This window comes from Lupinus angustifolius, chromosome LG11, assembly GCF_001865875.1.
Source record: "Lupinus angustifolius cultivar Tanjil chromosome LG11, LupAngTanjil_v1.0, whole genome shotgun sequence".
In the NCBI taxonomy this organism is placed as follows: Eukaryota; Viridiplantae; Streptophyta; class Magnoliopsida; order Fabales; family Fabaceae; genus Lupinus; species Lupinus angustifolius.
In genome coordinates, this window is record NC_032019.1 from 7,963,818 (window position 1) to 7,987,314 (window position 23,497).

Consider the following 23,497-nt stretch of genomic DNA (forward strand, 5'->3'; position numbering starts at 1 on the left):
ACCAAATAAATTTCATGGGATTTTTATAGTGAGGTTATGGTTCGAGTCGTCTCTAACTCCCATAGAAATGAGGAGAAGGTCTACGACCAACACCGTTCCTAAACTATTAGTCTCATTAAATCAAAACCAATACATATTTTAAACAATTTCAAATTAAATAAACTAATACTTCTATAACCTATCGGTATTTTCCAAACCAATAATAACTAATCAAAGTAGTTAAACATTTTTTGAACTAGAACTACGTAAGCCTTGATCCCCTTAATAGGGGTACGTAGGACCAAAGTCAATATTGTCAGGCTCAATCATAAAAAATAAATATTTTGTTATGATAATTAATTTCTAAATAAATAATTGTTAAGGGTACAAAAGTCCATGTTATTAGCGAGGGTACCGTTTTAATACGGGCGGACAGGATGCTAATACCTTCCCCGATCCGTAATCGACTCCCGAGCTCAGAATCTCAGCTTAAAGACCATATTATCGTAATTGGGCTTACTATAGAGTTTTCTACGTTTTAACTGCAAAAAACGTAGTGGCGACTCCAAATCAATTGGGAGAGGTAGAAATCGAGTTCGCCTCCTCCCAAGTCGTAGAGCCGGTCTTCCAACCGAAAATTGGATCGCGACAAAAATCGGTCGGTTTGACTAATACGATTTTAATGAAAACTGTTAAGTGCGAAATTTACCTTAAGTAATAAGGATAATAAAGCATCTTTAACCTTAAAAGTCTACATAAATGTAATTCATAATATATATCGAACCAAATATTTGCACCAAATTATATGACATGTGTTTTTATGATATTTCAGGTGAGTAGAGGCTAAAATGAGCAAAAGATGTCAAAGGAAATCCTAATGCTAATTAGAATCTTTGAAAATAATGATTCAACTACCTAATTATGATCATGATCTGCAAAAATAATGGTTCAACCACCTAATTCTAATCACAATATTTGAAGATAAGGAAAAAATATGGAAAATCAGTATAAATACAGGGTAGCTATGGGTTGAAGGGATCGCTCAAACATCACTCATCATTAGTGATCATCACTAATCACCACTTAGAGGAGAAAATATTAGGATTGAGACAACAACCACTCTAGGAAGCTCGGAAAGACGAAGAATATCAACCAACGAGATGGCTATAGCTTCTTCCATAGGAATGAGTAGTTAAATCCTTCTGTCTGGGGTTAGATGTAATTATTTGAACTCGATGTGTCAAGACCAATATGACTATTTAATTGTTTAATATTATTTCATTGTTATTCTTTGATTATTCTTATTCTTAATGCTTGTTTTGGTTTGATCACCCAATGCATGCGATATCAGGTTTAAAGATGAGTAATAGAAATTTCTATGTTTAAACTAAATCTAGAATATATGAACTAGTAACATATTGATGCCTAGGAATAGGATTAATTGAACTAGCCATTCTAACACCCATATTATTATGATTAGAAGATTAATTTGTCAAGAAATTGAGAAATAGTTTATTTAGGCATTTGATGTGTTTAGTCAAAGAATTGATAAACAGATAAGAATTGTTGGTGGGGAAATTATAGGAATAATCATATATGAATGTAATTATTGGATACTAGAGGACAAATAGTGAAATCTATTCTCATGTTCTTCATCTCTGAACTTAATATTTTTAAATCGTTTATTTTTACATTTGTTTAATTTTAACACTTTCACTAAATAAAAACCATTTTCAACTCAACTTTAATTATTTGCTAATTAAAAGAATATCAAGTAAGTCATTGTGGATTCGATAATCTTATATACTTGTTTGCGACAACTCGTTTAGTTAAAAATAATAACCAATTTCCCGGTTAGTAAAAACTAACTGACATTAACTTCTATTGCAAGACCGATATAAATGATGTACACTATCATGTTTGATTCAGTGATTTTTTGATTGAACAAATTGTTATGATCCCATTTTCATAACCACTTGGAAAAGCACATGCTTATAGAGTAATTTACCCATGGTGTATTTAGTATTAAAATTTGAAAATAGAATTGGGAAGGGATCCTGTTGATGATTAACGGGAGCTTATCAAGATGAAGAAATAAGTGAGTAGTAGTTTATTAGGAGCAAGAGGACTAGAGGAGTGGAAACAGGTCAGGCCGCCTATCAGGGGCCTATTACCTAGCCTATAACAGGCTAGGTTAGGTCAGGCTTTTATCACGAACAGGTCAGACTCAGACTTTCTATAAAGCCTATTTAGCTTTACAGGCCAGGCTTTAGGCCACCTAAAAGGCCTATAAAGCCTAACAGGCCGGCCTATTTAGTTATATTATATAAGAATGTTGAAATTATACTATTTTAATATAAGCAATATTATTATATATGTGTAATATTAATATAAAAATGTATATAAAAATATAATTTAATTATTAGAATTAGATGGGCTAACTAAAAATAAGTCTATAAGCTCATTAAAATGTAGACATGGTAGCCTATTTCATGAGCATATAGTATAATAGTTATAAACCCATTAAAATGTAGACATCATAACCTATTTCATGTGCATATAGTATAATAGACCTTTAAACAGGCTAATAGGCCAGACCAGACTTTTAAACAGGCCAGGCCTAGGCTTTGAATTTTTTTTAAACAGGCTAACAAGCCAGGCCCAGACTCCTATGTGCTATATAGGCTGAGCTTGTTTAAGGCAAAGTCTGGCCTGGCCTGTTTCCACCCTTAAAGAGGAGTGTGAGGCTAATTGTAGACAAAACTAACCAAAAGATTTGCCGAAGGCTAAAAAGTTAGTTAAGGGCTAATGTGTTTGATAAAAGTGATGGATAAATTGGTTGGAAATGATAAAATGATGTAAAAGAACATATTAATTAGGGAATATTAAGAATAAGTGACTTTAAAGAAGTTCTCAAAAGAAGGACTATATTTTTTGAAAAGATCATTTAATCACATAAGGAAGAGCTTTAATAAACTACTCTCACATCTTTACTTTGATCGATATGTGATCAATGAGCAAAACTAGGTATTAATAAATGCAAATTGAATTGTCTAAAAAAGTGGTTGGTAACTAAGGAAACACTTTTTTGTGTGTTGTCGCTCATATCACTACTCTCAAATATATTCTCTTATATTGTACTGGGCAAAAACTTACTTATAGCTGTGAACTCTTAGTTTATAATTTTGAGGTTGCAGGGGAAGGTAATTGGAAACTTATAGTTACTTAGGTCCCTTATTAAATTAGAATGGTTAGGTAAAATTAACTTTTTGATGGACCATATCTGTTATCCAAAAAAATGTACATCTCTTTATGTCATTTTCTGTGATTGATTAGAAAAATTAATATTTAAGTTAAAAGTGTAATAATTAATTGTTTTTCTAACAAATCACATAAAATGATATATTTTTTTAGATAAAAGATATCTTCCGTGAAATTTAAAATAAAGATGGTACAAACATAAAATACTACAAACTTAGTTTCCTAATATTACCTTAGTGAAATCAATGCTACTTGTTTGTGATGGATAAATTATAATTAATGCGGTGGTTTCGTCTGCAATTGATTTCCCTCAATAAATTTGAGTATAACCATCATATAAATTGAGTTGAACTTCTGTCTAATAATGAAGAGGTCATTATAAAAACATATGATTGAGATTTTTTTATTTATTTTTTATTCAAAAATAATATAAAATTATGACCATTGATTTTTTTTGCCATATGTCCTTTTCATATAAATTCTATGATCACTATATAAAATATATGCGTGGTTCAATTTGTTTTTCATAAATGAACATGAAATTTGTCCGAACCAGACAAAAAAGTCCAATTTCGAGAATTTTCAATTTTTTAGTGAAATTATGTTTTTGTTTTGCATTGATTCTTATTTAAACATCCTATTATGTAGATACAAAATTCAAAGTCACTTATCAAACATTATTCAATAATTTTATAATAGGTTTTGCTTTTCATGGCCCTTAAGGTAATAATAACTAATAAGTAATCTAAGGAAGTTAAAATGTAAAGTCAATTTTAGAAACTTAAAATGACAACTGTTAATTTATTAAATATACCACTTACGAATGTGTACTTTGCGTTTTGACTCCTTAATCATTACCCTTAGGGCCATGGTTAGTAAAACCCTTTTATAACAAGTATGACTTTTTTAACACACCAATGAAATTTTCAAGGAGTACAAAGTCACAACAATGCATTTTCTCATTCGGCCAACTTCGTCATATAGATACGTTCTATAATAAATCATATTAATTAATAAAATATTTAAAATTTTCATAGTTTTTCTTTTCTTGACGACTAATATAAGAATATGGTTTCATGTAACATAATTGCCAAAACTGATATACTGATGTTTTAAAGGAAAAAAGTTAAAAATATATAAGAATAGATTATCATCTTGTTTATTGCAAGATTAACTATTCATAATTATCTTGCTATGTTTGATTGTAATGACATGTCTAATGACTAAAAGCCATCAGGAAAAGAGTATAATCTTCTTAAATAATGAAAAGATAAATTATTGATTTTATTTTTATATTTATGAATAAAAGTATCATCATATTACATTTAGATGATAAAAATATTACCTTATATTATTTATAGAGATACTAACCCGTGAAACAAATCACATCCCTAAACAAGAAATAGGTGACCACACACAAAATCAACACAGCAGAAATGAGTTGCAAAGAGGCCATTGTGATGAGATATATGTTACTTGCTTACCTTCTCATAGCAACTGTAACAAAATGAAAGAAAGAATACATTGTTCCGAGAAAAACGAACTCAAATACAAGAGTGTTCTATTTTGGCAATTACACCATCTTTTGTTTCTCGTTTTCTTCGCTCATGACAACGTGTGCAAACCCAAAATCACCCATTCATTCTTTATTTCTTTCTCTCTCATGCACCATGCAAAACCCCGTTGTCATTAACTAACAAAAACGAACACATTTCCCTCAGTATTCACGCGGTTCTCTCCTCCTTAAAGACTAATGCATCATTCTCTTCCTCGTTGATTTTTTTTGACGTGATAACTATTGTTGTTGTCATTGTTGTTGTTTCCATTGTAGCCGTGGTCGCCAACACCATTCACCGTCGGTTTCTGACCCACCTCCCATTTTCTAAACCTAATGGGTCAGCAAAGCCGCCGTGAATCCTATTCTGGCCCAATTTCTTCTACATGCTCTCGTAATGACCAGCATCTTCATTATCACCATCATCACCACCACTATTACGCCCAAGGTCAGCATAGGCCTCTCGAGCTTGACGATAAAAGCGATAACATAGTATTGCCTTTCGGAAAGCTCGAGGGCCTAAGCCTGGATGACATGAGAGAAACCGCATACGAGATTTTCTTCACTGCATCTCGGTCAACCCCAGGGTTCAGTGGACGACACTCGTTATCGTTTAATCCGAACAACCACGAGAATGGTGGGGATGGTGGGAAGCCGAGTAATGTGGTGATGTCGCCAACTAGTAGGGTGAAACGGGCTCTAGGGTTGAAGATGTTGAAAAGGTCACCGTCGAGGAGAATGGTGTCTGGCGGCAGCGGAGGAACAACACCGGCCGGTGGAGGTAGCCCTATGCATTACACCATGCCACCGGCGAGACCACGGCGACCTATGACTTCTGCAGAGATCATGAGACAACAAATGAAGGTGACTGAGCACAATGATAATCGCTTGAGGAAAACCATTATGAGGACCCTTGTTGGCCAAGTATGTAAACATGCATGCATGCAGATACAAATATATCTGTCATTCTATTTTGTTAATTTCCTTTTGATATCATTTCCAAATTTATGATTTGGAAATTAATTCTACCACCCTATGATTCAAAATCTCATTATGATGCTTTCTGTAGAATTTAGTCAATGATAATCAAATAAAAAATTCATGTGATTACCTTTATCTTTTAATTGTATGTGACTTAATGGTTAAAAGTTACCTATTTCACCCCATAACCCTCTTTATTTATGTGTATATATATAATATAAACATAAAATGTTATAACTTATAAGTATAGCTATGAAATTTAAAGCACATATATTACTCTAACTATATGAAAATGGTGGCAATGCAGTTGGGAAAGCGAGTAGAAACTATAATTCTTCCCTTAGAACTTCTGCGGCACTTGAAACCCTCAGAATTCAGTGATTCTCGTGAGTACCATTTATGGCAAAAGAGACAACTCAAAATCCTTGAACTAGGCCTCCTTCAATACCCTTCTGTAACTCTAGAAAAGAACAACACATTTTCTATGCGCCTTAGGGACATAATCCACAGTGGTGAGTCCAAACCTATAGACACTGGAAAAAACTCAGATACCACGAGAACCCTTTGCAACTCTGTGGTTTCTTTATCATGGAGAAGTAATAATGGCACCCCTACTGATGTGTGTCATTGGGCTGATGGATACCCTTTCAACATTCATCTCTACACAACTCTTCTTCAAGCCATTTTTGATTTTAGAGATGATACATTAGTCCTTGATGAAGTTGATGAGTTACTTGAGTTGATTAAGAAGACTTGGTCCATTTTGGGTATCACTAGGCCAATTCACAATGTGTGCCTCACTTGGGTACTTTTTCAGCAATACATAGTAACTGGGCAGATAGAGAGTGATCTTCTATGTGCCTCACATGCAATGTTGAATGAGGTTGCTAATGATGCTAAGAGAGAAAAAGAGAGTTTCTATGTGAAGATATTGGCATCAGTGCTGAGTTCAATGCAGGGTTGGGCAGAGAAGAGATTACTTAATTACCATGATCATTTTAATAGAGGGAATGTTGGACAAATCGGACATCTTCTCCCTGTGATGTTGGCTGTGTCAAAAATTTTAGGTGAAGATCTTACAATATCTGATGAGGAAGGGGGAGGGAAAGGAGATATAACAATCGTCGATTCGTCCGGCGATCGGATTGATTATTACATTCAATCTTCCATAAAAAAGGCATTTGATAAGGTTTGTGTTTAATCTATCATCTCCTTAGTTCTTTTCATTCTTTAGTTCTATACTAGTATTTTGTTAACTATTATTTTTTCTTTTTCATGAGTGTTAGGTAGTTGAGGAAGTAAAATCCAAGTCTGCTGAATTGGAAATGAAGGGAGAATTAAGTGAAATTCTGGTGCATTTAGCTCAGGAGACAGAGGATTTAGCAGTGAAAGAAAAAGAAACTTTTACTCCAATCCTAAACAAATGGAACTCAACAGCAGGTGCAGTTGCAGCATTGATGTTGCACAACTGCTATGGGCATTTGCTGAGGCAATATTTAAATGAGTTGACCTCACTAACTTCTGAAACAGTTAATGTATTGCAAAGGGCTGAAAAGGTTGAAAAGGTTTTGATCCAAATGGTGGTTGATTATACTAGTGATGGTGAGGATAATGGTAAAACAGTAGTAAAAGAGATGGTTCCTTATGAAGTTGATTCAATCATTTTCAAACTTCTGAGACAATGGATACAGGAATCAGTGTACAAAGGGAAAGAGTACTTGCAAAGAGCAAAAGAAACTGAAGTAAGTTTTGGTTTTCATGACCCCCTTTTTCTTCAAAGATTAGAATAGTTTTTAATTTAATTTCTATCTTTTACTGTAGACATGGAATCCAAAATCCAAGTCAGAGCCCTATGCACAATCAGCTGCAGAACTGATGAAATTGGCCAAGACAACTGTGGAACAATTCTTTCAAATTCCAATAGGAAATACTGAAGACTTAGTACAAGATCTTGCTGATGGATTAGAAAGTCTCTTCCAGGACTACATGATGTTTGTTGCAGCATGTGGTAAGTACTATGAATACATACAAAATTAAACTTGTTCACTCTAGAGCAATGTTTTAAATTGCGGTAACGGTTGTGGTTATTGCGATTGTGGTCATTGCAGTATGAATTATTTTGTAATTAAAAAACTATTTTTGAATTTGATGCAGTTTGATGCGGTCCAAATACAGTCCGATGTGGTTACGTTGCGGCCCGATACGACCGCATCATTGTGATTCTGAATCACATTGCAATTGCAGTGTGATACGGCCGCATCGCAATATTGCTGCTGCAATTTAAATCACTACTCTAGAGTAGTGTTTGAAATTGCAGTTGCGGTTGCAATTACAATCATTGCTGCCGTTGCGATGTGGTTTGCAGTGTGAATTATTTTGTGATTAAAAAAATATTTTTAATTCGATGTGGTCTAATGCGGCCTGATGCAGTCCAATGCAGTTGCGTTGCGCCCCGATACGGTCGTGTCATTGTGATCCGGTGTCACACTGTAATTGGAATATGATGCGGTTCCGGCAGTCACGACAACCGCAATATTGTGGACGCATCATGCAGTCCACAATTTGAACAATTTGAACTTCGAGGACTATCCCCTCTGTTGCCTTTGAGTCTGACGATGCTGTTGTCTTCTTCATGTGCTACCACCTCCAATGTGCCTAACAAAACAAGAGCATGGAATAACTGATTTCATAACTTCTTGCAACACTTCATAGTTTTATGCACAAAACATAACTCATTAAAGTATCAGTATCACAAAAGTAGTCTAAATCAATTTTTAAAATAATAATTTTATAATTAAAATGTTGAAACTCTATTCTATTTCAGGTACAAAGCAGAGCTATATTCCCTCACTTCCACCACTAACCAGATGCAACCGGGATTCGAAGTTCAGCAAGCTCTGGAAGAGAGCTGCTCCATGTGGTTCAAGCCTTACAGATCTAAATCGCATACATGGAACAAATGAAGGTCATCATCCTAGGCCATCAACTAGCCGTGGAACCCAACGACTATATATTCGTCTCAACACCTTACACTATCTCCTTTCTCACATTCAATCCCTTGAAAAAACACTCACTCAAATACAATCACCTGGTGTAACAGTTCCTTCAAATCGCCATCGCTTCGCAACTAACCGCAAGAATCAAAATAGCGGTAGTCTTTCATACTTCGAAGTAGTGAACTCATCCATTCCAGCAGCATGCCAACATGTCTCAGAAGTTGCAGCATACCGTCTTATATTCCTCGACTCGAACTCAACATTCTATGATACTCTCTATGTTGGTGATGTTGCAAATGCTAGGATTCGACCGGCATTGAGAATCCTGAAGCAGAATATCACACTAATGACTGCAATATTGGCAGATAGAGCTCAACCACTAGCAATAAAGGAAGTCATGAAGGCTACCTTTGATGCATTCCTTATGGTTTTGCTAGCTGGTGGAAGCTCAAGGGTGTTCAATAGGTCTGATCATGTGGTGATCCAAGAGGATTTCGAGAGCTTGAACCGGATTTTCTGTACTTGTGGTGAAGGGTTGATAGCAGAAAATGTGGTGGAAAGAGAAGCTGCAGTTGGTGAAGGAGTCATAGCATTGATGGGCCAAAGTACTGAACAATTGGTGGAAGATTTCAGCATTGTTACTTGTGAAACAAGTGGGATAGGAAAGATGGGTAGTGGCCAGAAGTTGCCAATGCCTCCTACTACAGGAAAGTGGAATAGATCAGATCCTAACACAATATTGAGAGTTTTGTGCCATAGAAATGATAGAGCTGCAAATCATTTCTTGAAAAGGACATTCCAACTTGCAAAGAGGAGATGATAGCTAAAAAGAGGAATATTGTATCACTTCACTATCCAAGAATTCGCATTTAACATGTTGGGATTGGATTGTTGGTACAAATTTTATAAGAACTTTATGGAACTATGGGGAGGAAGCAGATTGTATATGAAAAAGCATAGAAGTTTGTGAAATGAAGAAAATACGGATTCAAGAAAGCAATGCTTTATTTTCATTACTAGGCATTGTTATCACTACTTGTATACTTAAATTTTTGGGAGAAAAAGGAAGGAGGAAAAAATGAAAGATGTTTAGTGTAGTTTGTTGTTGCATATAGTTCAAGAGTAGCTTGTAGCTGGGATATGGTACCTGCAATTATGCTACAAGTATTAGTCTACACTACATATAACAGAAAGAATAAAAACTGTGTAGGGCTATGCAAGCTTCTCTGACAAATTCTACTTGTAATTAAGCAGAAAGGAAAATGTATTCTCATATCTAATTTTAGTGTGAACTACAAAGGCTTAAAAAATGCAATTCTAGAAGTTCGTAATAAGCATAGCAAACTATACCTATTCCTTTTTTTCATATGTATTAAATACAATCAGATAACAATGGGACAAAATGAATATCTATTATCTTTACTTGTACCTATACCTATTTGTTGATTGACGTGCTTATGAAAAATAGTTTTTCAGTTAAAGCGTAATCGATTATCAATCTCTTTAATCGATTAATAAGCCAGAAATCCAAGGAAGTTAGCCACTGTAATCCTTAATCGATTAACAGATTTCAACAAGATATAATTGATTATCAATCATGTTAATCGGCTAAGATATATGAAAATGGTTTTCCCTAATGTATGACAAACATTTTATATGATGAAAGAACATGCAACACATGATTTTGAAATGATTATTTTATGCACAAAAACCATGTATGCCTAATACAAATGCATGATTCTACTTATCATATATATATAATACCTCAACCTATATAAATTTCATTTTAGACTCTTGTGAGACTTCCATCTAAGGTTTACCTAGCCTAGACTCGAACTAGGCAAACATCTTAGTACTTATAGAATCATAAAATAATCCTAAGTCTACGACGTTGAGCTTGAGTCTTTAATTAGCATGTTGTTTGTTGTGATGTCCACATCTTCAAGCTTCCATTTAACTCTTTGTCTTCATCAAAACTAAGAAGGTCAATAATGATGGCATCCATTGACTATCTGTCATTTCATTAGAAAGGTATAAGACATTTGAAATGAAACCCATTCATTTTGGATGAAAGTTGTTTAGTTTAAATTTGAAAATCTGGTGCAACAACTCTCTGTAAACGATTACAGCAAGTAGTAATCGATTACCCAAACATTTTATCCAATTTAGTTATTTTTTACTCCGTAGAGTAATTGGTTACTCAGTGTCATTTGTTTTGGGTAAGTCATTACTCAATTTGGGTAACATTTTACTCAGTCCCAATAACCTATTACTCATTGGCGCACAGTTCAAGTAACCTATTACTCAGGTCCAATAACATGTTACTCATATCAAGTAACCCGTTACTTAGCATATTGAAAATAAATTTCTTTTTGACTATAAGTTTCCAATTTATTTTTAAAATGTTTTTCCACTTTGAGCATTGTGACTAAGTATATAAAAGGATTTATGATAGAAGTACCTAAATAGAAGACTTATAAAATCTTGATCTTGAAGTGTAGTCTTCCATGTCTTCAACGCCTGCTTCTTTTTGGTGATCTTGGTGTCTTCATCAAAATCGTGTCAAGGTCAGGTGCAAGATCTTCTTCACAATCTCCCCATTTTTCATGATGATAAACCAATATCTTTATGACAAATTGTAGTTTTCTCACTTTGCATACTTCGTAGTCCAATCGATTATGTAGTCTTCTAAGTTCAACTTGCACTAATTGATTTTGAGCATCAAGAAGGACATCTATCATTATGGTGATGTAGCCTAGAAGTGAGAACAACTCATCCATGACCATTTGATTGGTAGGCATGGCAGCATATGAGGATGACGTTGGTACGCAAGGGCTCTAAACTTCACCTAGAGACGGTGAATAGGTGGTTTGGTACATGATTACCATTGTTTGATTAACAAAAAGATTCTACAATTTTACTCACTGTTTATTCGACTAACTAATACTTTAATTGATTAACTACCTCTGAATATAATCGATTAACTCAAGAACTTGATCGATTAATATGTTCATGTTTCTTGAAAAACAGTTTTCTTTAATTACAAAGATTACCAAGATTCAAAAAACTTGCATGCATTCTTACAAATTATAGCATACAATTAATGCACAAAACAGAATACACAATCAACACAAGTTCATATGAATGTAAAGTAAACTAAATCAAACAATATGAAAACATAAAGAGTTAAGGGATAAGAAGAATGAGACAATGGCTTTTATCTTTGTTCGTTTCATAACCACATCTAAGCCTCCTCTTCTGATCTTGGGAGATTTTCTTCAGTATCGAAATAAATGTTCTACAAATGCACTTCCACAAAGACAATATTGGATTTCAAGCTTCTAATGGTTTTCCTTCACCCACTTCTAATGGCTCCTCACCACTTGTAATGGTCAGCCCAACCAGTTCAAATTTCTCCTACCAAGACTCTTGTATAGTGAACCTAGCTTCTAATAGCACCTAGCCACTTCTAACCATGGTTTCCCCAAACCTTATCTGTTATACTTGGTGATACCACACACCTAAGAGAAATTTTGATACCAAAGTCTAAATGTATACAAAATGAGTAATTTCACTTAAGATGTGCTAAATACACACCCTTTTTAGAATCTAAGAACCTCTCTACAAGTCTCACAAACTCAGATTATAGAAATGTGAGATGTAAGATTTCTTTGTATAATATTTGACAATGCAATTCTTGAAAAACTTCACTAAAGATTCATGATGTTTTCTCTTTTCTCCCTTTTTCTCTTTTAAAAAAAAAACACTTAGGAAAATCTATCTTTTGATGTGAAAGTGAATGAACAATATGATTTTCGAATTATGATATTAATGAATTCAACAATGAAAAATGAGAAAATTTGGGTTAATATATAGTTCTATTTTCTGGTATATTTAATGGATCAACACTCTACTTAATCAATTAACGATATTTTTAATAATCAAGATTTCAGAAATTGTAACTACCATTAATCGATTAACCCTTAACTTAATCGATTAATGGGCTCCCAATTTTTCATAGCTTAATTGATTAACTAAACCTTAATGATAAAGGGTTTTCTGAAAAAGATACTTTAATGTGATATGAACCTCCTTCATAATTTGTAAAAGTATGATGCATGATTTCGATCGATGTATGATTTAAAACACTGTTTAATGCTTCAAAATCATATGAGCATGTATTTCTGCATGTGCATGTAAATGATGTATGTATACATGTAAGAATCATTTTAGTTATGGTCAATTTTAGGTTGTGAGACTTCCATTAAGGTTCACCCAGCCTAGACACTACCTAGTCAAACATCTTAAGACCTATGCTGATATAAAAACACTTAGCCTATAGATCTTCTTGATTGTTTCAGCTTGAGTAAACTTGAGCCTTGACTTTGACTTTGTTGTTTGCTGACTTGTCCATGTCTTCAAGCTTGTCCTTAAACTTGTCCTCAACCTTTGTCTACAACTTTGTCTTCATCAAAATCTGTATGATGCATGCTTACATATACAATCTGCTCATGTGATGCATGCTTTTAATTATATATCGACAAATTATTATTGGATCTGACAACCCATTGTTGGATCTGCTTGATGACAATCAACTATGTTTTCCTATATGCCTTGTTTCAAGTTGATGCACATTGCTCCCCTCACTTTAAGCATAGGGTAAGTTTTAATTTTGCGTAAGCTTTTATAATTCAACAAACCTGCAAAACATAAACAACAATTTTCTCCCCCTTTTGGTATGATAAAAAACATTGTTGGAGATGAAAGTTCTAGCCAAAAGTGAGGAAAAAAATGCATTTTCTATTGAAATTAATTGATTATTTCACAGCTTAATCGATTAAGTATATTTGAAATTCACACACAATTGCATTTTTGGGCTAGTCATAATTGATTATGTGTGCTATTAATCGATTAAGATAGTTGTGATTACATAATTTAGTTCAATTTACATTTTAATTGCAGAATTTAATGTACAACATTATCCAAGTCATGATATAAAAATTAAAGGCAGTGAGATCAATGCAACAAATTTAAAGATAAGCATTCATTCATTGACCAAACAATTACAAAGCTAGGATATCAAGTACACAATTTCAATGAAAATACAAAAGTACAATTAAGCATGTCACATGAGTACAATTCAAAGTACAATTCAACAAGTTTTGATATTGCAACACAATGGCCAAAACATACAAACCATAAAATCTTAAAACCAAAACCTAACTAGGACAAAACAAGATGCCCTAAGCTAGACTAACTAGGAGTTGTTTGTGAAAAGCCACTGAAGGTTCTAAGCAAAATTCTAAGCTGATCATAATGATTTTGGTTTTCCTCTTCTTGTTGATAAACTTTGCTATGAGCCTATCTTCCATGGATTGCAATCTTGATTCAATCTGCTCATTCAGGTGTTGTTCCATTGTATCCAAGTGTGCCAAACAAAATGAAGGTGCTTGAGGCATATGAGAAGCCTCGTCATGTTGTTGCTCTTGGTTTTGCTCGCCTTGGTTACCACCCTCTTCCTCATCCGATAAGTCCAAATCAACAGTTGTATTATGGTCCTCATAATACATCCATTCACCACCATATTTGTAAATACTCATCTTATGAATGAGACTATCATTGACCATATGCTCCTTGGGATTGACAACAATAATCTCCATACCATATGTACCGATCCCAACGTGATCAATGACACATGAGATAAATATCCCATAAGCTAATAATCTCGAGGAAGAAGAGGCAATGCCCGAAATTACCTTCAAAATATCAGCAGACCAGCTAATCAGAACACCTTCCTTGATAGGAAACATCAGTTTCAAATCATTTACTATTGGTTGCGCGTGATTAGTGTTCTGTTGAACCAAGATGTATATAATCAAGTAATGTAACAACCTATTCTCCACAGTCAAAGATCTAGCTTTAGAAAGCTCACCTTGGACGAAGTAATGAGGTCCTCTTAGAAACGACTTATACATCTCTTTGGAGTCATAAACATTTCATTTCTCGTCGTTACAATCACCAAAAGGGGCACCATCACTTGCCAAACCTCGATCAGTCATAAACCACTCATCATTCCACAAAATCAACATCCCTTGCACGAAACTGCGATAACCACCATCCTTATGTTGAAACTTCACATAAAACACCCGAACTAGAGAGGGGTAAATGCTTTCTTTTAACTCCAGAAATCTCATATCCCTTTGTACCTCCAATTCATGCGGGAACTGGAACCCTTGCTCTACCATCCATGCCATGTTGACATAATGAATTTAGGTAGGTTTCTAGCTAACAAATTTAGCCAACCTTTCTCCTTGAAGAGCATAAGCATAAAAAGGACCTAAGCCAAATGTGGGATTCTACCCAAGCCTAGAAGATTACCCTCCATCGTCAAAATTTCTCACACGCCCCGGAAAATGTACAAAATGCTTGATTCCAGCGGCGTGGTTAAGCGATTCAAGCTTCTAATGGTTTTCCTTCACCGACGTCTAATGGCTCCTCACTACATCTAATGGATGACCCAACCACTTCTATCTTCTCCTACCAAGACTCTTCTATAGTGAAACTAGCTTCTAATGGCACCTAGCCACTTCTAACTAGGGTTTTCCCAAACCTTTTCTATTATACTTGATGATACCACACACCTAAGAGAAATGTTGATACCAAAGTGTAAATGTATACAAAATAAGTAATTGCACCTAAGATGTGTTGAATATACACTCTTCCAAAATCTAACAACCTCTCTACAAGTCTCACAAACTTAGAGTATAGAAATGTGACATTCAAGTTTTCTTTGTAAAAGATTTGACAATGCAATTCATGAAAAACTTCTATGAAGATTCATGAACTTTTCTATTTTCTCTTTTTTTTATTCAAAAAAAACACTTTGGAAAATCCATCTTTTGATATGAAAGTGTATGAACAATCTGATTTTCGAATTATGTGATTAATGAATTCAGTAATGCAAAATGGGAAAAGTTGGGTTAATATACAATTTCGTTTTTGGTATATTTAATCTATTAATACTGTACTTAATCGATTAATGATTCTTTAAAAATCAAGATTTCTGAAACTATAACTGCCATTAATCAATTAACCCTTAACATAATCAATTAACGGGTTCCCAATTTTGCATACCTTAATCAATTGGCTAAACCTTAATCGATTCAGGGTTTTCTGAAAATGATACTTTAATGTGATATGAACCTCCTTCATGATTTGTAAAAGTATGATGCATGATTTTGAATGATTTATAATTTTAAACTTTGTTTAATACATCAAAATCATATGATCATTTATTTATGCATGTGCAAGTAATGTGTGCATGTAAGTCTCATTTTAGTTATGATCAATTTTAGGTTTTGAGACTTCCATTAAGGTTCACCTAGCCTAGACTCTACCCAGTCAAACAAAGACCTAAGATAATATATAAATACTTAGCATCTAGATCTTCTTAAATGATTGAGCTTGAGTGAACTTGAGCCTTGACTTTGACTTTGTTACTTGTTGATTTGTCTGTATCTGCAAGCTTGTCTTCAACATTTGTCTTCAACTTTGTCTACAAATTTTTCTTCATCAAAGTCCATTTGGTGCATGCTTGCATATAGAATCTACTCATGTGATGCATGCTTACATTTATAGATGGCTCGACATTGAATGTAGAGAGGGTTAAGTTCCAGGAGGGTTAGCAAAAGGATTATCCATAGGAACAACCAATTAGTCACTTCGATGCTTGTAAAGTAGATCATTATGGTCTATAAAGAATCCCATTTTGTGGATCACATCCACATCAATCTTGTTATCTCTTGCATCTAGTTCAATCTTGGACTTCCCAGCAGTGGAAATACAAAATGCTTTAGTATGGTAGTGATGATTATAGCATAAGATAAGGGGCTCTGAGTATCTCTAAAAGACTATATTCGTTGCATTACCATCACAACCCAGTATATCGAAATGTTATACTTAAGAGCATACATAAGTTGTAATTCCATATCACTGATTTGTGGGATTTGAAAATTTTGGAACTATAACATAGCTTAGAAAGTAATGTAGCAAACAATCCTCTAGGTTGAGATTCCCAACAAATAGAATATCTCTACTCTTAACAATTTCACCTAAAGCCTTTTCCTTACAAGCTTCTATTTCCCCTTTAAAAAATCTACATATAGAGTAGTAGAATTATTTTCTATCATATGCCTCTCATTCACATTGAATGCCAAACCCAACCACAACATCTATGCACGGTATATGATGACACACTGAAATAAAAGTCCTTAAGTCCATGACAAAGTCTTTTCCTTTGACTGAGGAGAACAACTTATTTCTCCTTAAGTTCAGGTTGTAGTAGAATACATGCACAAGTTCAGGGTAGTAGGCATAATTTTTCTCGCAACACATAAACACATTTTTTTTGCTTAAGGAGGTGGGGAAATGAAAATCATCAAACTCAAAAGAGCATAACTTACCATACTTAGGAGCAAATACAGGTCTCCCTAGAAAATGATCCATGAACAAGAGCGTTGCTCATCAGTTGCAAGAAGTCGTACCAAATCCGGCGGATTAACCTCTAAACAACTTGGTTGCTTTCTCTAAGAAACATTGGTACATTGCTTCTTAGTTCTTGATGAAGAAGCCATGAATTTGAGGTTTTGAAATTTTAGGTTTTTAAGAATTTGGGGTTTTTTGATTTGATGCTCTAAACTTGAAAATCAGGGTTGGAAAGTGTTTAGAGTCGAAAATGTGATAAGAATGACCATAAACTTCAAGCAAAAAGAAAAAAATGGGATTTCTAAGAGTGGATGGGGGTGACCATGAAGAGAAGGTTGAATGAAGATGGACTATCTGAAAATGGAAGAAACCACTTAAATACATGTACATAATAATTGGTTACTCAAGCAGAGTAATCGCTTAATTACAATGTAAATGCCCAGCATCCAGAAAATCCTCTTTCAGTAATCGGTTACTCTCTAGAGTAATCGATTACTCTAGCTTAATACCTTATCCAGTAATCGGTTAATCCTCAGAGTAATTTGTTACTATCCTCTATTACCGAATCCCTCAGGCATCTGATTCCTGGTAATCATGTACTCACTCATAGTAATCAATTACATACCCCATAATATGAAATTTTAAGAAATTTTAAGCATGTTAAAGCACAAGTAGGCATGCAATGCACATAATGTTGCAAACGTATAAACATATGAACACATTTTAGGACAAGTTAGCTTCAACAAGAATTCCTAATTCTTGTCTAATTTTATACAAAAGGTTCTTTAGCCAAAGGTTTTGTAAAGATGTCTGCCATTTGGTCATGTGTATCAACAAATTCTAAGAGTACATCTTGCAATATACTTGGTTCGGGAATGTATCACAAGATTCCTAGTGATGTTTGTAGCACTAGTATTGTCACATTTTAAGGGAATGCATCCAAATTCCAAGCCATAATCTCATAATGGTTACTTAAGCCATCATACTTGGGCACAACAACTACCTGCTACTATGTATTATGCTTCATCAATACTTAGAGCAACACATGCTTGTTTTTTACAAGACCAAGAGACTGATGCATTTCCTAGAATATGACAAGTAGCCCTTGTAGTTGACATTGCAATAGGAGTCAAAGGTTGCAAGTGTGATTGACTCACTTAGTTTTGATAAAGACAATGACTTTAAGAAGACAAGGACTATATGAAAGCTTCAAGATGAAGACAACTTTACAAGGAACATGACAAGACTCACAATCATCATAGATTTATGAATAAATTTTATGTTTTATAGAAGCCTAAGATGATTGCTTTGATTGAGTCTAGGTTAGGTGAACCTAGGATGAAAGTCTCACAAGGCCTAAAATGACTTACTTACAATGAGACATTTCATTCATCCATACATGATTAGATAGTGTTCATGCTTTGCATTGACCATACATGATTTTATTGCATAAAATAGTACTTATTTTGAAATCATGCATTATATATACGTATATCATGTAGGAGGTTCATTTCACATCAAAGAAAATAGTTTTCAACTCTGTTAATCATTAAACATGAAATGATAATCAATTATCTAGCCATGAAATGTGATAATTGGTCAAGTATTGCAATAATCGATTATTCAGAGTTTTAGTAGCTAAAGATTTTGAATCTCTTGCCATCAATAATCAATTACCAAAAGTAGTAATCGATTATTTCCATCAGATATCTTGTTTTTAGCTAGTCGATAATCAACTACTAGTTTAGATAATCGATTAGATCAAACAAAAAATTATTTTGTATAAAAATCATTTTTCTTCTCATTGGTTCAGAATGTTAGCTTTCAAATTTTCATATTTTCTAAGAATTCTCGGAGCGAAATCTTCTATTGGTTAGAGTTAGTGTTTCTTTGAATTTCAAGAGAGAAATGTGATTGAATTTTCATATTCTTTTTTAATAGAGTGCATATTCACAAAACCTTACATTAATCTTCATTGGAATCTAGGATTCTTATGAGATTTCTTTCTTTAGTTTTAGTTCTGAGTTTAGTGTTGTATTAGCACATACAAGGTGCAAATTACTCAGATTTATTTTTCTTTAGCCAAGTGAATTGATGTTCTCAAGGGTGTTGAGAATTAGAGTTAGAATCTAGCTGAGGTTAGATTTTGTATCTTCACACTTTACGAAGATCTTGGTTGGGTGGGATCAGCAGCTGGGGCTATACCGTGAGTAGGTGTTGAGTATTTGAAAGAGACGAGTTAAAGGTCAATTCGACGTGAGATACTCTAGGTCCTAGAAAGGAACGTTGGTAGAGTAATTGAAAGTGTGTTTGTAAAATACCTTTGATTCCATAGTGAAGAAAATCTCCCGAGATCAGAAGGGGAGTCCTGGATATAGTTTGCAAGTGGACCCGCAAACGAACTAGGATAAAATTCTTTGGTGGACTCTTCTATCCTTTATCTTTTTAAAAATCGTTTTTTACATATTTTTTTATTGAGTCGTTATGTTGATTAATTAACTCTTGATCTGCAAATTATTGATTTATCATTTGATATATTGTCATAAAGTAATTTGAATATGAAAAGATTGTTTTTGGTAAAAACTTGATTTGCAAAAAACTGTGTCGTTCAAGATTTCAGGAATCAGAATTTGGTTACTGTATGTTAATAATCGATTACTACGTAAATAATTGATTACTCTATGTGACAATCGACTATCCTAGACTATGTTTGTGATATTCGCGATTAATCGGAAAATAAGCTTTAGTGAACTGCGACACCTATTCACCCCTCCTCTAGGTGTGTTTTACTTTGTGTTTACCCAACAGTACTTTTCCTCTCATTTTTGCATCCAACAAAATCTGAATCCAAATATCCCACCAACTCATAAAGACTTCCTTTCGGATAAAAAATCCAACACCAGTTGTGCCTTTCAAATATTGTACTATTCTTTCAACAACAACATGATGTGACTATTTAGGTTTTAATTGATAACATGCACAAAGATAGATACTAAACATAATATTGGGTCAACTTGCAGTGAGATAAAGATGGGAGCTAATTATACCTTAATACTTTGAAAATCTGTGCATTTTCTAGCTTCATCAATATTGATGTATATTCCTGAACCCATTGGAGTGACAACTGTTTTGCATTCAGCCATCTCAAAATATTTCACCATATCCTTTGCAACATTTGGATTGACTAACAAAGGTGTCATCTTTGAGTTGTTTAACTTTAAGTCCAAGAAAGTAAGTCAACTTTGCCATCATGGACATCTCAAACTCTCTTTACATCATCTTACTGAATTCCCTTATCCTTGATGATGCATTTGTCGGGGTAAAAAGCCACGTGGAACCCCCTGTCACATAATTGATTGATCCTTAACAAATTAAGCTTGAGTTCCTTAACATATAGAACACCTTATACTATGGTAGAAGGTGGCTTTCCAACTCGACCAACACCAAGAATTTTTCCTTCGTTATTGTCATCATATATGACATAGACTTTATTCCTTGGAGTAAGGACGGAGAACTTGCTTTTGTTGCTCGTCATGTGTTTTAAGCAAATGTTGTCCATATACCATAAATCACTAGCGGTGCCCAAAATTTCATGCAAAACAGGTTAAGTTATATTAGGCACCCAATTTGATTTGGGTCCTATATGATTAGCACATTTCTCTACCCATTTGAAATTACCTAAAGCATACCATGTTTTCTAATCAAGCAAGTATTTGGTTTGTGCCTGGAGTTTTTGCAATAAGTACATATGGGTTGATGCTTATGTATCCTAATATTATATTTATGACTCTTAGTAGTATGGATACTTTATTTATGAAAGATTACCTTTGTAGAGACCTCCTTCGTCTTAGACCTCTTCGGTCAGTGGAGTATCTGTGCACTTTCAACATGTTATTTAAATATTTACTACTCTTGTTTAGACTATTGAGTTCAAGACTCAATGTTGAAATCTTATTTTCAAGAGTAATGCAATTTGAACATGAAGAAGAAGAAGATGGTTTATTTCTTAATATGTCTAACTCATTTTTCTGTTTTGAGAACAATTTAAACAATTTGACATATTCGCTATGTAATTCATTGAAAGCAATTTGAAGTTCATAAAATGAAGTGTTTTCTAAATGTTTAGTTTCACTTACCTCATCATCATCTGAGTGATGGGATACCATTAAGGGCAGGTGTGTCTAATCTTCATTTTCACGCATAGAGTTGGATCATGTATCATTGTCTTCCCAAGCGATATATGCTATCCTTTATGCCTTTTCCCCATCCTTCACTTTGAAGGGTTTCTTATTTTATGAAGGACAATCGGCCTTCGTGTGCTGATCATGTGGTGATCCAAGAGGATTTCGAGAGCTTGAACCGGATTTTCTGTACTTGTGGTGAAGGGTTGATAGCAGAAAATGTGGTGGAAAGAGAAGCTGCAGTTGGTGAAGGAGTCATAGCATTGATGGGCCAAAGTACTGAACAATTGGTGGAAGATTTCAGCATTGTTACTTGTGAAACAAGTGGGATAGGAAAGATGGGTAGTGGCCAGAAGTTGCCAATGCCTCCTACTACAGGAAAGTGGAATAGATCAGATCCTAACACAATATTGAGAGTTTTGTGCCATAGAAATGATAGAGCTGCAAATCATTTCTTGAAAAGGACATTCCAACTTGCAAAGAGGAGATGATAGCTAAAAAGAGGAATATTGTATCACTTCACTATCCAAGAATTCGCATTTAACATGTTGGGATTGGATTGTTGGTACAAATTTTATAAGAACTTTATGGAACTATGGGGAGGAAGCAGATTGTATATGAAAAAGCATAGAAGTTTGTGAAATGAAGAAAATACGGATTCAAGAAAGCAATGCTTTATTTTCATTACTAGGCATTGTTATCACTACTTGTATACTTAAATTTTTGGGAGAAAAAGGAAGGAGGAAAAAATGAAAGATGTTTAGTGTAGTTTGTTGTTGCATATAGTTCAAGAGTAGCTTGTAGCTGGGATATGGTACCTGCAATTATGCTACAAGTATTAGTCTACACTACATATAACAGAAAGAATAAAAACTGTGTAGGGCTATGCAAGCTTCTCTGACAAATTCTACTTGTAATTAAGCAGAAAGGAAAATGTATTCTCATATCTAATTTTAGTGTGAACTACAAAGGCTTAAAAAATGCAATTCTAGAAGTTCGTAATAAGCATAGCAAACTATACCTATTCCTTTTTTTCATATGTATTAAATACAATCAGATAACAATGGGACAAAATGAATATCTATTATCTTTACTTGTACCTATACCTATTTGTTGATTGACGTGCTTATGAAAAATAGTTTTTCAGTTAAAGCGTAATCGATTATCAATCTCTTTAATCGATTAATAAGCCAGAAATCCAAGGAAGTTAGCCACTGTAATCCTTAATCGATTAACAGATTTCAACAAGATATAATTGATTATCAATCATGTTAATCGGCTAAGATATATGAAAATGGTTTTCCCTAATGTATGACAAACATTTTATATGATGAAAGAACATGCAACACATGATTTTGAAATGATTATTTTATGCACAAAAACCATGTATGCCTAATACAAATGCATGATTCTACTTATCATATATATATAATACCTCAACCTATATAAATTTCATTTTAGACTCTTGTGAGACTTCCATCTAAGGTTTACCTAGCCTAGACTCGAACTAGGCAAACATCTTAGTACTTATAGAATCATAAAATAATCCTAAGTCTACGACGTTGAGCTTGAGTCTTTAATTAGCATGTTGTTTGTTGTGATGTCCACATCTTCAAGCTTCCATTTAACTCTTTGTCTTCATCAAAACTAAGAAGGTCAATAATGATGGCATCCATTGACTATCTGTCATTTCATTAGAAAGGTATAAGACATTTGAAATGAAACCCATTCATTTTGGATGAAAGTTGTTTAGTTTAAATTTGAAAATCTGGTGCAACAACTCTCTGTAAACGATTACAGCAAGTAGTAATCGATTACCCAAACATTTTATCCAATTTAGTTATTTTTTACTCCGTAGAGTAATTGGTTACTCAGTGTCATTTGTTTTGGGTAAGTCATTACTCAATTTGGGTAACATTTTACTCAGTCCCAATAACCTATTACTCATTGGCGCACAGTTCAAGTAACCTATTACTCAGGTCCAATAACATGTTACTCATATCAAGTAACCCGTTACTTAGCATATTGAAAATAAATTTCTTTTTGACTATAAGTTTCCA

The 23,497-nt window shown here is 33.9% G+C and overlaps 1 protein-coding gene and 2 long non-coding RNA genes across 3 annotated transcripts; 1 reads left to right on the forward strand and 2 right to left on the reverse strand.

Moving 5' to 3' along the window:
* LOC109359126 lies at nt 4,872-9,965 on the forward strand. Its single transcript, XM_019603670.1, has 5 exons — nt 4,872-5,719; nt 6,084-6,965; nt 7,063-7,518; nt 7,598-7,784; nt 8,601-9,965. Exons 1-5 carry the CDS (start codon nt 5,132-5,134, stop codon nt 9,590-9,592), a joined length of 3,105 nt encoding a protein of 1,034 aa, XP_019459215.1. The 5' UTR covers nt 4,872-5,131; the 3' UTR covers nt 9,593-9,965.
* On the reverse strand, nt 9,489-10,111 carry LOC109359128. The gene is made up of 2 exons (XR_002109034.1): nt 9,671-10,111; nt 9,489-9,618 (listed from the first exon to the last, which is right to left on the reverse strand). It is a non-coding gene; the product is annotated as an uncharacterized LOC109359128 (long non-coding RNA).
* Nucleotides 21,825-22,447, reverse strand: LOC109359127. Its single transcript, XR_002109033.1, has 2 exons — nt 22,007-22,447; nt 21,825-21,954 (listed from the first exon to the last, which is right to left on the reverse strand). It is a non-coding gene; the product is annotated as an uncharacterized LOC109359127 (long non-coding RNA).